The 12,066-nt window shown below is 45.1% G+C and overlaps 1 protein-coding gene across 1 annotated transcript; it reads left to right on the forward strand.

Moving 5' to 3' along the window:
* The first annotated feature begins 444 nt into the window (after window positions 1-444).
* On the forward strand, window positions 445-9,957 carry RBM14 (RNA binding motif protein 14). Its single transcript, XM_075281577.1, has 3 exons — window positions 445-891; window positions 5,006-5,978; window positions 8,804-9,957. The coding sequence occupies exons 1-3, from the start codon at window positions 549-551 to the stop codon at window positions 9,012-9,014; spliced, it is 1,527 nt and encodes a 508-aa protein (XP_075137678.1). The 5' UTR covers window positions 445-548; the 3' UTR covers window positions 9,015-9,957.
* The last annotated feature ends 2,109 nt before the right edge of the window (window positions 9,958-12,066 follow it).

The following is a 12,066-nucleotide window of genomic DNA, read 5'->3' on the forward strand; positions in this document are numbered from 1 at the left end:
CTGCCGCTATGGGACAATATACTGTGTGCAGGGGCCGCTATGGGACAATATATCGTGTGCAGGGGCCGCTATGGGACAATATATCGTGTGCAGGGGCCGCTATGGGACAATATATCGTGTGCAGGGGCCGCTATGGGACAATATATCGTGTGCAGGGGCCGCTATGGGACAATATATCGTGTGCAGGGGCCGCTATGGGACAATATACCGTGTGCAGGGGCCGCTATGGGACAATATACACATTATTCTGTGTGGTGACAAGAAAGAGGACAATAGGTCGTAGGGGGAGCAAGTGAAAAGTTTGCTCTGGGCCGAGTCTTTGCTGGTTCCGCCCCTGTGCCCAGTGATTGTATCAGGGCTATGACACATGTACTAGTCTGAGTGTAAGCACGGTCACGTGACTCCTCCTCAGCAGGCCGGAAGTGTGACGCAAGTATCGCGATAGTTGACTGTGAACGCCAGGCTTCAGTGACGTCCCGCTCGTACATCAGGTCCCGTAGCTGCCGCAGTGTTTATTATCTACTTCATAGTATCTGAATTCAGCCACAATGAGGGACACGTTGAAGATCTTCGTCGGTAACGTGGATGACCGGACCACGCAGCAGGAGCTGAGCGACCTCTTCCAGAAGTACGGCACGGTGGTGAGCTGCGCCGTCATGAAACAATACGCCTTCGTTCATATGCGCGGGACGGACCGCGCCATGAAGGCGATAGAGGAGCTGAACGGCCGGGAGCTCCATGGAAAGAAAATGGTGGTTGAGCTGTCCAAGCCCCGGCCCCAGAACACCTGGAAGATATTTGTAGGAAACGTAGGCACCGACTGCGACGCCTCCGATATCCGAACCATGTTCGAAGCTTACGGGAAGGTGATAGAGTGCGATGTGGTGAAAGGTAATGCCGGGAGGGTGGACGGCTGGAGATGGGAGTAGTAGGTCGCGGCCATAAAGGAAGCTAAAATGGCCGCCCGCTCTGTGAGTGACATAAGATGGCGGCCGCCCGTGTTCACTGCCCGTGACTGAGCTCCAGCTGTAGTGTCACCGCGGCCTCTGTGGCTCCAGCCTGTGCGCGGGCTCTTCTGTGAGGGTTAGGCTGTATCTGTACATAGAAGGGTTACACTATCCCCTTGTCTCCTCAGCCTTTATGTGAAGCTGAAGGCCCCATCACCTGCACCCCGACCCCTCTTGTGAAACGCGGTGAATCGTCGTCGTCTTCCATGTAACGTCGTCCTCTGGAAAATGGTTTCAGGTTATAGCAAAAATGGCGCCGTACGCGTTCTGTGAGATTCTGTTCTTAATGCCGTCCTTACTGAATTCTCGCCGTAAATATTTCCGCTCTTTGTGTCGTCGCAGTTGTCACGTCACCAAACTCCCAAGTGAGCGCTACACTTTCCTTACTGTAGTGCCGCTATACCAGCGGCGTATACACCATTGTGGGCGTCCTCTGGATCCTGCAATATGTCTACCAGTGTAGGACAAGATGGATATTATACTGAGGCAGAGCAGGGGGGGTGGTGGGATCCGTCGTGAGATCTTTCCCACAGCGCGTCTGTTCCACACATTGTGTCAAATATTTATTCTTTGTCACTGTTCACATTGCCTGTAAAACGTTGTTTCGGGGAGGCTATAAGAATATGATGACTGGTGCAGGCAAAGCACATTCTGTCAGCCTCATTCACTGTAAAGTACAACACTGAAGAAGACCTTTCATGTCCTCAGGTGCATGCGGTTTTATATACTGCTAGAAAACCAACAGTGCGCTGAATTTGGGCCACTCTTGGCTTTCTCATTATGTGCCCGGGGCTGCAGGTATCGGTGCCGTTGGCTTCAGCACCAATCTCTTCCCACTGTCAGACGGGCGTTCCTGACAGTCTGGGGGGGGGGGGGGGGTCGTTCATCACAGCTTAGCGTCATCACTGGCTGGTAAGGAACGCCCCCTCTGACAATACAGGGCTATGGACAGTACTGTCAGGAGAGGCGTTTCTCACAGCCCAGCTAGACTGTCAAGAACACCCTTCTGACAGTGGGCAGAGATCGGTAATGGCGCCGATATCTCCAGCCCCGGGGCACATAACGGGAAAGCTGAACTCAGCAGAAGCTGTATATAGAACTGCATGTACCTGAGGACGTGAAAGGTCCCCTGGAAGCTCTTTCATCTCGTTTTGCTTTTCAAATCAGAGATAAAATTCTCTGTTTCCAAAAAGTGCTAGAAATCGGCAGAGAGAAAAGCCCTATACAGAGGTGTTTTCTCTCTACTGGTTTTAGTATGAAAACGAAGGACCCCATTATAGTCACTATAGTCTGCTTGTTTAGCAGTCTGACTCTCTGACGTTCGGGGGACCTAAACAACAGAGAGCCGTGAGGACGAGGTGAACCGAGCCTTACAATATGGATTAGGAGTGTCATTTTATGTGCAATCTACTACTCGAGCTTACATCTGATGTGGAGAAGTGCAGGTTGCATGGTAGGTACTGTAGTTGTCAAGGCAACCGTACAATCCTCCAGGGGTCTAAAAACGGGATGCAAGTGTGTGACCCCGGGTATTGTACAGATGTCTGGATAACTGTACTGCCCTGCATAGTACTTATCTCACATTGAGAAGAAGATCATAAAGGTTTACAAATGTTGTTCACCTTTGCAATGAAGATGGAACCGTTCGTTTGGTAACAGACTAGTTAATATGTCAAGTCAATTACAGTAGCATATATATATATATATATATATATATATTTTAAACTATATTAACAGTAATCTGTAGATAGGTGCTGACTATTCTGCAATGATCATAAAGAAAACCTTAATATTTTATAAGATATCAGACATTTTCATCTTTGGGTTCTTGATCATGAGATACCCATCACTAAAATGAAGGAGTAGAAGTGCTCGGCAAGTGCTATACATCCTTTTTTTTATTGGATCTCCTGGGACTGTCAGATATTTTTTTTTATTATAAGCCCAACAATGCAGATCTGTGTTCAGTAAGCTCATCTGCCCCTTGTTTTTAGCATTTATTAGGGTTGTAGCACCCAGATTCCACCGATCAGATAGCAGCTACCTAGTGCTCATGAACAGTTCCATTGGCCCTAAGCACTTTAGCCCCTTGCTGCTGCTCTTTCATTCATGGGATTCATGCAAATCCCATGCCCACTTTGCAGAAAAAAATCGCAGCATGGACACACTGTGATTTCCAAAACTGTTGTGGTTTTGAAAATCGCAGCATGTCAATTATATCTACAGATCGCCAGCGCCTTTCCCATAGATATAATTGTAAGAGAAAGTTCACTGAGTTTTCCTCTGCGGACTTTCTGTTCATAGTGCTGTGGGAAGAACCGCAATGCGTTCACGCAGTTCCGGCCCGTGGGGCCTTAGGCTGCGTTCACACGGCCAGTGTTTGGTCAGTGATTTTCATCAGTGATTGTGTGCCAAAACCTGAAGTGGGTTAAATCACAGAACAGATACAAATCTTTTTATTATACTTGATCTCTTTGTAGTCAATCACTGACGAAACATTGCCACGTGAAAGCAGCCTTAAAGAGGACCTTTCATGGGTTTGGGCACAGGCAGTTCTATATACTGCTGGAAAGCCGACAGTGCGCTGAATTCAGCACTCCCGATCTGTGCCCCTGGTAAAGCGCTATCGATCCCAGTACCATAGCTCTTTTCAGTCAGGAACGTCCTTCTCAAGAACATCGCCTATTGCGCTGTACAGTGAGACCGGGGAGGAGCGCCCCCTCCCTCTGCTCACAGTGCTCGTCCGTAGACTAGTATTATCAGGAGGGAGGGGGCGTTCCTCCCCGCTCACACTGTACAGGGCGATAGGTGCTGCTGTGAAGAAGGACGTACCTGACTGACTGTCAGGAACGCCCTTCTGACTGTAAAGAGCTACGGTACCTGGACCGATAGCTCTTTACCCAGGGCACAGATTAGGAAAGCTGACAGTGCGCTGAATTCAGTATATAGAACTGCCTGTGCCCCAAACCATGAAAGGTCCTCTTTAAGAGGGGTTGGAAGAAATGATCGTTCCTGTGGATGTCCACTCATATGTCTCCTCTTATACCTATTAGTGTGGGCAGCATATTCCTTAGTTACACAGAGAGTTGTGCTATTGAGAAGAAATCATTTTCAGGCATTTTAGGTCGGGAACAATTGTTTGTTGATCTGATCATCAGCCTATGTAAAAATAACTTTAGGACCGGGTTCACACGGAGTATTTTGGCTTGTAATGTGGTAGGTAGACACCACGGGAGCTTTTGCGGGCCGTATACGCTCCCATTGTTTTCAATGGGAGCCGGTACCGTATACGCAGCGCTATTTTGCGGCCGCTGCAAAATCACGGCCGTAAAATAGTGCCGCGTATACGCTATCGGCTCCCATTGAAAACAATGGGAGCGTGTACGGCCCGCAAAAGCTCCCGTGGCGTCTGTGTACCACATTACGAGCCAAAATACTCTGTGTGAACCCAGCCTAAAGGGGTTGTGTTATTAAGGACACTTCTCCCCTATTTTCAGGATACGGGATAAGTGTCAGGTTGCTGTGGGTTTAACTGTTGGGTTCTCCAGTGATCAAGAGAATGGGGGAGCTGAAAATCTATTCCTTGTGAAGGGAGCACTAGTGACTGGTGTTCTATTTGCTGCTATGGGGCTGCAATCTCAAGCAGCACACTGGTGCTCCATTCACATGAAGGCTTTAGGAGAGGGCTTTTGGTCTCCCGTTCTCTAGATCGCTAGCCATATGACATTTATTGCTCTTTAGTGTCAGTTAAAAGTATGACAGTATGATATCTTGGTTAATTTGGAGCTTAGAGATTGTTCACATTAAACTGTTAAACTAAAATGTAATAAAGTGCACAATGTTTTGTGTAAGACCAATGCTTTATTTAAATGTGTAAATGGCCCTCTGATCCACGCTCTGTGACATAACATTTAAGAATCTTACGGTATAGGTATGTAACATTCCGAAAGGTGTTTAACATATTTTTTTTTTCCTCTCCTTGTATGCTACTTCATCAGACTATGCGTTCGTTCACATGGAAAGAGAAAGTGACGCTAGGGAAGCTATCGACAAACTGAATGGCAGAGAGATAAGAGGCAAACGGATTAATGTGGAGATGTCCAATAAAGCTCATAGGCCTATGAGCAGTAATGGTAGCTCTCATAGCAGTCGCTCACGTAGGTCTCATGAATACCGAGACGCACCACAGAGCCGCTCTGAGGCTTATAACCGCAGGAGAGCAGCTGAAGCGGCGTACGCATCCTATGCACTAAAATCGCCCTATGAACGCTATGGTGGAGATTCTTCGCGATACGATGCCTATGACAGCAGAGTGCGTCCACCTTCCCCAATGTACTACTCGCGAGACAGAAGTCCTCTGCGGAGGTCACCCACAAGATCATACTATGAGGGGGCAGCGATGACCTCAACCGCACTTGCATCCAAATATCGTTCTCCAGCGGCAGACTATAGTTCATTGTCATCCGCTTATGGCGTCCAGACAACTCCGTCACTGTCGTCTGCGTTTAGTAGCCAGACGCCCGCATTGTCTTCTGCTTATGCCGCCCGAGCGCCTACTGCTGTAACTCAGACAGGATATGAGAGTCAGCCCACCGCATACAGCGTCGAAGCCGCCTCTTATAATGCCCAGGCAACTGCAGCTTATCGGCCACAAGGAACCGCTTTGACTTCAGGATATGCTGCCCAGATTCCCTCAATGGCGTCGTCCTACACCACTCAGACACCAGCCAACCCTTATGGATCCATTCCTACCACTACTCCCTATGCGCCGTCAACTGCACTGGCTAATGCATATCGTCAGCCGCAGGCCGCCGCCTATGATCCCTCCCAAATTTCAGGCATTGGAACCCAGCCTGCTTATTCATCCCTGCCCACTACAAATGATGCGCTCATGTATGAGCGCACTTGTCTTTCACCTCCACGAAGCGCTGCTACCGATGGCTTCAAGAAAACAGCAGATGCGTATAAAAGGTAAGTACCTAAAAGCAATTTTTTATTTTTTTTCCTTCACACTTTTTATACTAGGCTAGATCTGGACAAGTGTTTGCTGTGAAGGTTGAGAGCCAGCATAATGTATATTAGGGTCCACGCTAAAAGACGTCCTAACACATCACTCAGAGTGCTGCTTCACCCATAGTCAGGATACAACTCTGGGTTTTCGAGTCAGTTTTATGTATGCCTTGGTTACTGAACATTAGGGAATCACTAGTAAAATTGAAATTTTATTTTTTTTCCAATTTTAGATACAGCTAGAACGTCACATCAGTAAGAAAGAGGCAAATAACATTTTTGTACTGTCCATTATTACTATTCACTTATTTAGTTTCCCTTTAGTAGCAGATAAAGCATTACTAGGAAACACTTGAGCCCAAGTATGTAAGGTAAGGGCCCGTTCCACTGTTTGGGAGGAATTTAAAGCTGGTGTTCTGTATGCCAGTCTTATCCATTCCACAGCTGGCATTAAGAGCCTCCAGAAATGTGAGCTTTATAGTAGGCATGGAATATTAGGCGTGGTTGCCATCTTGCTAGCATGTGAAGGTTAATCTCTATTGTTCTAGGTGGTATGAAATTGGAGGTACACTTGTTTGAAATGTTGTCAGCTGCTAAATCTGTACATACTCGCAGTAACCAGTGTGTAGAGAACTGACTCCCCATCACTTAGAATTCTAGAGCCTGTTTTCTCTGAAAGTCAGTGAAATAAGTTAAGTATATTCTACAAATGTTCACAATTGATATTCTCTGCAGTGGTAGAGTCTTGGCGTGAAACATGGCATTGTTAGAAGAGTTCCTTCGCCCACAAGGTTGAGGTTATTTTGGTGTCTTCCTCTAGATTAGTCTGTAAAAAGAAATTCTGCTGGATAGATGGAGAGAGAAGCAAAAAGTTGTGTCGTGCGAAGGTTAAAGGGGTATTTCAGGTGTAAAATATTTGATTAAGGATTACGCCGTGTGAACATTCTTTAAGACTCCCACAATCGGCTGCCTGAAGGAGACACGGTTTTCTGACAATCTCTGCGGCCTCTTCACTAGTTGCTGAACTTTGTATGGCAGCTTCACTTGGTGAACATGATGTCACGAGATCTTCGAAGCAGAAGTTCCTCTACCACTTGGAACAGCTGATTCTGTGAAGGTTTCATCAATATTCTAGTCCTGGAAAACCCCTCAAGTAAACGTCCGTTTTAGCAGTCCGTTGTTTTTAGGACCAAAGCTTAGTGCAGTTTAATTCCATAATGTATCATTATACCAGTCCTTCTGATGGTGTTTAAATACATGTCGGCAAATCTGCACACTTTAGGCGCAACGAAAGCTGCTATGGTGGACTTCTATGTATGTGCCTGGGGCTCTGTATTAGCAAACAAAAGGTACAGATGTAATTCGAGACTAATTGACACCTAATTTTTGACCTGATCTAGATTTAAAGAAGCACTCTGGTGATTTTTTTATTTTGTATTCTCCGTACTTTGTTTCTGCAATTTCACCCTGCAGCTTTGAGAGTCCGTATATAAACTGTGGATCAGTCTGGTTCTCGCCTCATGTGACTCAGGTTCAGACAGGGTATTTTGGACCAGAATTTGACACGGGTATTTTGCATCTAGTCGCGGCACTCCAATCCCGGTTAGGCCCAAATGAATGGGCTTAGTCGGGAGGGTGTGTCTTCAGGTGAATTCGCGAGACTAATCTGCCTGAAGAATGAGCATGTCACTTCTTTTTTTTCCCCGTTTGTTCCGGCTTCCGGAAAAAAGAACTGACTGGCTCCCATTCATTTCAAAAGGAGCCATTTTTTTGGTCAGGATTTTGAATCTGACTCCGCCTCAAAATCCTGATCAAAAAACCACGTGTGAACTCAGCCTAAGGGTCCATTCACACAGAGTAAATGCGCGCTCATTTTGGCACAATACATGTGTAAAAATAAGACTCCCAATGACATTTTTTACACATGTAAAAAAGCGCCAAAAAACACAATGCGTTTTTTTTTTTTTACACGTGTAAAAAATGTCATTGAAGTCAATGAGATTCTTATTTGTACACGTGTATTTTTTCAAAATGAGCGCGCATTTATTCTGTGTGAATGGACCCTAAACCTGCCCCCGCCAGCTAATAAACCTTCTCATTCTGGGTGTGAATCTCCACCCACTTGTAGTAGTTTAATAGTGAGGCGGTCTGAGAATTGTAGTAGCAGCATTCAGCATCCGCACGCAGCAGGTTTTTGCCGAGACAAGCCACGTAAAGATCCAAGAAGATTGGCCATGGCGGGATGAGAGAAATTTGGGTACACCGTGTGCAATAGCAGTGGGAATACAAAAAAAGAAAAATCACTACTGTGCTTCTTTTAAGGGGCAAAATTTTTTTCTAAATTTTCACATTCTAAAGAACATCCACCAGCAGTTTGACAGCAGCCTTGGCCTTTATGCAGCCTCAAGCAGTTCTTTAGATAGAACAGAACATTTGGTGATGTGTAGCAGCAGTGTACTTTGGGGGGGTCCGACCTACATCCATTAAAGTCAGATTTACTAACTGAAATAGACTCTTCCTTTGACTTTTTGAATAAGGTAGTGCGGCACTATATCATAATTTCGGCGCAAATACATGGTAAAAACTTAGACTAGACATTGTACAGATACACTAGATTTCTCATCCAGCCTCAGCCACAATGCTCTCTAGGTCTGCCGTCTGTATGATCCAGATTAGTAAATATACCAGTTGTGTAGTGCAGCTTTCTAGTTTCTACTTGTGTGGTTTCTGTTGCTTTCCTCATACTTTTTGTCGAGCATTAAAAATTCCTTTTGTTTCGACCGCAGGCTCGGTACTGACCGCCGTTACACTGAACTATCCGATTACCGTCGTTTAACACAGAAGCCACAGGATCCCTTCCGCCGCTCGCCACCAAAGTCTCACATGGATTTTCGTCGCACAACCGAAACCCAATCTGATTACTCCCAATACGCCTCTTACAATGATTATCTAAGAGCGGCGGCGGCACAAGTACCAGGCTATCCCCGCCGTATGTAAATACATCTCTTGCGATGGTTGCCAGTAGTCTGTAGGCTGAGCATTACGTTACAACTGTTGAATTGTGTTCCACTGGTATGACAAGTGTTCTAACAAGAAGTCACTGTTGCTGTTAGCAACCAGTTACATGTAAAGTGGTGGTTGTGGGCACCAATTGGAGCATTTAGATGGGGTGGGGTGGGGTTAATTTAGTTTTTTTCGCCCCCTCCTTCTTCTTGGTGCATATCTTTTGCAATCCAAAAAACGGATTTATACTGTAAACTACATATAGACATTTAAGACTTTCTAGATATGTTTTCGAGGAGAAGCATTGCTTTATTTTCATATGACCTACAAATGATGACAAAAATAGGGAGACGGGTGCTTTTATGTTACTTCCTGCAGTTACGGTAGATTTTCTAAGCTTGTGTCTACTGTTACATCATAAGGCTTTTTTTGAAGAAAAAAAATGCAATTTCTATGCAATTCCCTGTGATATGAAATACTCTGAGCACAGGAGAATATTGTTTAAGAAAGTGACATAAAGTAACATGGTTGATAATGGGAAAAGGACACCTCTTTCTAACTTAACTCCCCTTTCCTCAGCCAGTACGAACTTGATCCACTTTATCAAAAAATCTAAAACTTGGGCAGTCCCTTGACCACTTACTTTGAACTTTCATTAGTTCAATCTGATTTTTATCTAGTCGCTTTGTAGTACAAGCTGAAGCTACCTTGTATGTAAAAAAGAAAAAAGTTTGACACCTTGAGACCAAACAGGCCACGTGGAACAGGAACCACATTTTTCTGATTTGCAAACGTACATGTTTTCACATGTAAATATTACATGTTGCGATTAGTAATTTTAGTGCTTACTGTGTAGTCCGTGCAGAACTTCAGGGTCACTTATTACTTTTTTTTTTTAATTTTTTTTATTTTAATGCTCTTGTTGTATTTTTCATAAACCAATGCAATTAAAGGTTTCATGTTTGATTTCAGTTTCCATTCTGTTATTTAAATTATATTATAAGTGCAAGAATTTTCACTACAGCTCACCAACTTGTTCCCTGACATGTAATCTGATGGCGTGGACAATCTTTGTGCTTTCTGACTTTGTCATTCTTTCTTTTGGAGCAGCAAATAAAACCTGTATTACACAGTCCAGTCACATTAATGTGACCACCTGTCAAGATCCAGAATAACCACCTATGGTAGAGCGGACCGCTGCGAGACGTGCAGGAATAGAGGGAATGTGATGATCTTCACTGGGATGTTAAGCCACGCCGACTCCAGTGCCGTGGCCAGCTGCACTAGGTTACGCAGTTGAGCATCCATGGTGTAAACAACCCGATCGAGCTGGTCCCACAGATTCTTGATTGGGTTCGAGTCTGGGGAATTTGCCTGCGAAGGGAGTATGATAAACTCATCCTGGTGCTCCTCGAAACACGCACGTACACTGTGAGCTTTATGACACGTCGCATTGTCCTGCTGGTAGATGTCATCATCCTGAGGAAAAACAATTTGTGGGGCATGTAGGGGTGAACATGGTCCACAAGGATAGATGCATACTTGCGTTGATCCATCGTGCCTTCTGCGATTGGTTATTTAACATTGACATCAAAAGTAGGCGGCGGTCACATTAATATGACTGGACTGTATATAAAACAAAACTTATGGCTTCCATATCTTATATCTATATATTATAAATCTTACTTAGCACACTGATGGCACCTTGACTCCCAGGTAACCGACTTGTAAACAGTGCTGTGACCCCTTGGTTATTCTGACAAATCACTCTTTCCCAGATCTCACTGCTCACATTATCTCAGATCTCACCTGTGCCCTAAGGGATGATCTGCCACCAAATGGAGTTATTGGAAACAAAGCAATCATTGTATGTATAAATGCAGTGATGAAGTGATTACAGTATTAGAACGAAAGGGATGCATGTATTGAGGAAATATACAGTTCATAGGAGGCGCTAGTACCCTGTTGTGCAGCTTCTATCATGAGTACAAGGTGAGATGTGGTTGGAACAATGTAGAGAGTATCCTAATATTGGACATATTAAATTACACTCTTTATTAAGATTCCGTTAAGACAAACATCCCAAACTCGCAAACCAACTGCGATTAGGACCACAAATGGACAGGAACCACCGTCTCCACTAGGGGTGAATTAGTTTATAACTTAGTGCTTCAAAAGCGCAGTCTCACCCCAGATAAATACCGGTGGCCCTTTTAAAACAATTACCATGAGGCTAGGGAGTTTAAAGGGATCCTATCATTGAGAATGAAGGCTATTCATCTCCTGCCTTTAGATGTCTTCTCCGCGCCGCTATTCTGTAGAAATACCGTTTTTTGCCGGTATGCAAATGAGTTCTCTCGCAGCACTGGGGGTGCCCTCAATACTGCCAGAGAACTCTCCAGCGCCGCCTCCATCTTCATCAGGAACGTCATCTTCCTGTGTCTCCTTCCGGCGCAGGCTTTGAAACTTGTAGGCCTTAGGCAGAGTCTACTGCGCATTCCCGCGGCTATAAGAAAAATGGCCGCTTACACAGTAAGTAAGCGGCCATTTTCTTGTGGCCTGTGTAGCTCCCTGCTCTCAGATAGGGGAGGGGGAGCTGAGTGCAGGGAGCAGCTTGTATTTCTGAGCTGTTGATCTCCTGTTCTTCCAGTTATCAGTCGGTTTAATTGAGTTTGGCTGATAAGGGCTGAGACAGGGAGTCCGTTACCTCTGTATGCAAACACAGACCTAACACTGAGTTTATTGCAATCAAATCCCGCTCTGCTACATCAGCTTCATATTGTGCATCTTCCAGTGATACTGTGCTAATTTATGTACAACCAATCCCTCATTACTGATTGCAAACATGTACTGCTATGAAGAGAGATAGCAGAGCAAGTGAAACCCTGCCCACCAATGTACTGAGAACACCAGGAAGTGAAGGTTGCTGAACAAGCCAGTTGGTAATACCCCTTTAACTATTCTCCAAAACTCCCTATACTGCAGCTATACCTGGGGACAAAACAGGTTGTGGAGGGGTGCAATAACTTAAAAAAACAAAACACCT

This window comes from Leptodactylus fuscus, chromosome 7 (assembly GCF_031893055.1).
Source record: "Leptodactylus fuscus isolate aLepFus1 chromosome 7, aLepFus1.hap2, whole genome shotgun sequence".
In the NCBI taxonomy this organism is placed as follows: Eukaryota; Metazoa; Chordata; class Amphibia; order Anura; family Leptodactylidae; genus Leptodactylus; species Leptodactylus fuscus.